Source organism: Akebia trifoliata, chromosome 11 (assembly GCF_017979445.1).
Source record: "Akebia trifoliata isolate Shusen 1 chromosome 11, ASM1797944v1, whole genome shotgun sequence".
Classification (NCBI taxonomy): Eukaryota; Viridiplantae; Streptophyta; class Magnoliopsida; order Ranunculales; family Lardizabalaceae; genus Akebia; species Akebia trifoliata.
Genome location: NC_141385.1, coordinates 38915137 through 38918693, shown reverse-complemented (window position 1 = coordinate 38918693; position 3557 = coordinate 38915137). Strand labels below are relative to the sequence as shown.

Sequence of the window (3557 nt, the reverse complement as noted above, 5' to 3'; positions counted from 1 at the left end):
CTAATTAAATAGGTACCATTGACACCTCATCAAGGCCATGGAGAATTTATGGAGCAATTGATGGAATCCGAAAGGTGTTAAGTAAAGATTCTGCTAAATTGAAAATCGATTTGAGCTATATATGATTTGCCAATTGTTTTTATCTTCTGGGAGATCATAGTGCTCTATCCTTAATTCAGATTGTAAATTAAAGGTTTTAGGCTTGTTTGTACTTAAAAATTTTCTTAATACAAATCTTCTTACTTAGCGAAATATATATATTTAATGAGTTTAGTACTATCACTTCAAAGTAGTACACAATTTTATTATTCAAAAGCACAATTACAAAAGTCACTCTCACCAGAGTTATAATTACCATAGAAATTACTCAAAATTACATAAAGTAATACCAAATGCGCTTGACATACATCACTATCACATACATAATCATACAATAAAGGCCAAACACTTCACCCACTTATTTATTTAAGAAACAACATTAAATTTTTCCAAGTACTCATCAGTGGCGTATATCTTAGGTTTAATTAACGATGTTTAGTAGCTTTCTGATCAAGAACATAATTTGCGATTGCTGTTGCCATTCCATATAAAACGTCAGCAGTGATGATAGAAGTATTGGAAGAGTGTTCTTGGTCAACCTCGTAGTTGACTGTCGATTCAATGGTGCACTTATGTGGGCCCTTCTCTATGATGTGGAAAACGCTTTCATACAACTTAAATCCCATTCCAATAAATCCACCTTCAATCTGATGGATCACCTTTGTGCGTGTTCTATTGTCCATCCTCACGAACTTCTCTTTCCAACTACGCTCAGTAGTCCCTAAACAAACACACAAAACAAATTAAATCAATAAAATATGCAAAATTTACATATAAAATATATTTTTAGGATTATTATAATATTTTCAAAAATCATTATTTCCAATGTTTTGAACAAAAGACTGAACCTGTGGTTCAACCGGATCTGACACGAATTTCACTAAACTATTGGTTTGGTTCAAAATGTAGTGAAAATTCCAAATATAAATTAAAAAAATAAAAATAAAAAAACATAAGCATCTAAGGGAAGAGAATCACACACAAACACAAGAATCTACTTGATTCAAAAAACATTCCCTTTGATATTAACTTCTAAAGCCCAAGTTCAAAAAAAAAAAAATATACAGCATTAAAAACCGGATCAAACTGGTGGTTCAACCCAATTCAATTCGATTTTGTAATTATATCGATTTGACTTACGAAACATTGATGTTTTATGTATTATCATTTTTGGAATATAATTGGTCTTTTATGAATCATAACTCAATCCAACCGAATTAAACCAAGATCTGACCAATTGGACAAATATTCAATATGATCCTTGGTTCGAATTTTGAAACATTAAAGAAACCACCGATTAATTTGAAAGATCTTGTTATGTGTGCCCTTAGAACACAAGTTTAGGTGCATTAAATACACTTTAAAAATTAGTATTTGAAGGCATTTTTTATATAAAAAATCTTTTGAGGATTTTTTTTAAAGGAATTTCAATTTTCAAAGTGTATTTAATGCACCTAAACGTGTTAACAAAACCCCATGGGATGTATGTTTCCTAAATTGTTTTCTAAGAAATCAATAACATACAGAAGAGAAAATCAATCCCACTTCATCGGTTCAACCACGGTCCGATCAATTGATCCAATCACGGGTTCTTAAAAAATTCTGAGGAGAAGTACAACATACCTGCAAGATAGACATGTAGGATAGTTCCTTGTCCACCATCACCTTCTAGAACATCAATCTTCTCGAAAACCCCTGGTTGCAGATCAATGATGAGCCTTGGAAGATCATGTGAGCTGTACACAGCCCAAATATCGTGGGCCGATGCATCAACGTCTAATTCGCTAACCACGCGTCCACGCATCTTCTTCTTTCTGATTATCAAACACAACAAAACTAAACTTTTCTTTGGATGGAAGGATTATTTTTCACTCCAAAAGTATTTGATGAATGAAATTCATTGTTAGATCACTAACCCTTTTATAAGGGCTGGTTATTTTATTTTAAATATAAACGAAGTTGATAAGATCAATGTCAGCATCCACTCACATCTCGACACGTGGATTCATAAAAAACAAGAACCAACGTGAAAAATGTTCGACTTTAGTAATAGAAAATTTGAAGGCAACGTCATATTGAATGATCGAGTCAAATAATGATGATGCCGCATGTCATTTAAAAGAAGGAGATAGATCTAAATCATCGACCTATGATCACTAATCACACTGATTATAAAAAATTTAGCCGCCCGAAATGTGTGTTGTTTTACAACCTAAATCCATAGAGCACAGGATACACTCTCTTCTATTTTCCTATTAGGCGAAAGGACGGTGGTAGCTGGGGTGAGCTGTATAAAACTAAGAAGGAAAATGCTGGAATGACACAATTGAGGCATAAAGGTGACAAAAATGATGTGGTGGCGCGCACATAGCCGTAGATGTTTTTTACTCATATCTTGCGAAATGTCACCCCAGCATAACTGAACTAAGAAATGTGAGTGGAAAATATCTAGGAAGAGTCGTGCTAGAGTCACGTCAAGGATTGTACCTCTCATCGCACATCGTAACGTGAAAATGTGGAGGATGCTCTTTCACTCATATCTTGATAAAAAAACATCTATCATTCCTATACATTTTCACATCAGGATGTGCAATATAAGGTACAATCTTGAAGACAATTTAACATTATTCATTTTTGAAAACTAAGAAATAGATAAAAGAGTCGTGAGAGAGTGATCTCAAGATTGTACCTCATATCGTTGGCATAGGAACAATAAATGCTTTTTGACTCATATATTGATAAAAACATTTATGGCTTCTATACACTTTCACTCCAAGATATGGGATATGAAATACAATCTTGAGGTCACTCAACATTATTATAAAAAAAATCTTTTACTCTTCGGGAGCAATAATGCAAATCAACTCCCACAATTACTTGACTTGGGGCAAGAATAGATCTCATCCATCCCTAGTTTGAGAATTTAAGATTGATCTACAAAGATGAACACTATACATATCCCAGATCCAAGTGATGAGACTCTTGGGCTAATCCTTCATAATGGCACAATGTTCGCGTAGGGACGAAACATCGAAATAGGTAGCCAAAGGGATAGTTATAGGCACCTCAAGGAATGAGTGCATATTAATATAACAAGAAAATAGGTGCACAAGAAACTTGGTATGACAGGGAGGCCAATGCACCATTGAATTCTAACATGTTCCTTCATTTTAGAGAGAAATTCAGAGGTTTTTTTATTGGAAATTGAAAAAAAATGATATTTAGGTCATTTTCAATTAGTATATGAGACAGTCCGGTCAAGAGGCAATGTCATCAATAAAAAATTGAAGAGAGGGGGAGGGCAAAAACTGGAGGGAGGTGAGGGTGTGGGGCAACTGGGGAGAGAGGTGAGGGAGTGGGGACAAATGAAACATGTAATTAGTTGAAAATATAGGGGTGTCTCTAAGTTCTATAGAGGCAATAGCCCCCATCAGCTCCTTACTAGCTCCGCCCCTAAT

General features: G+C 34.4%; 1 protein-coding gene across 1 annotated transcript; it reads right to left on the bottom strand.

Moving 5' to 3' along the window:
• Window positions 1-277: 277 nt before the first annotated feature.
• LOC147391575 (S-norcoclaurine synthase 1-like) lies at window positions 278-1996 on the bottom strand. The gene is made up of 2 exons (XM_086460296.1): window positions 1723-1996; window positions 278-820 (listed from the first exon to the last, which is right to left on the bottom strand). Exons 1-2 carry the CDS (start codon window positions 1901-1903, stop codon window positions 525-527), a joined length of 477 nt encoding a protein of 158 aa, XP_086316422.1. The 5' UTR covers window positions 1904-1996; the 3' UTR covers window positions 278-524.
• Between the last annotated feature and the right edge of the window lie 1561 nt (window positions 1997-3557).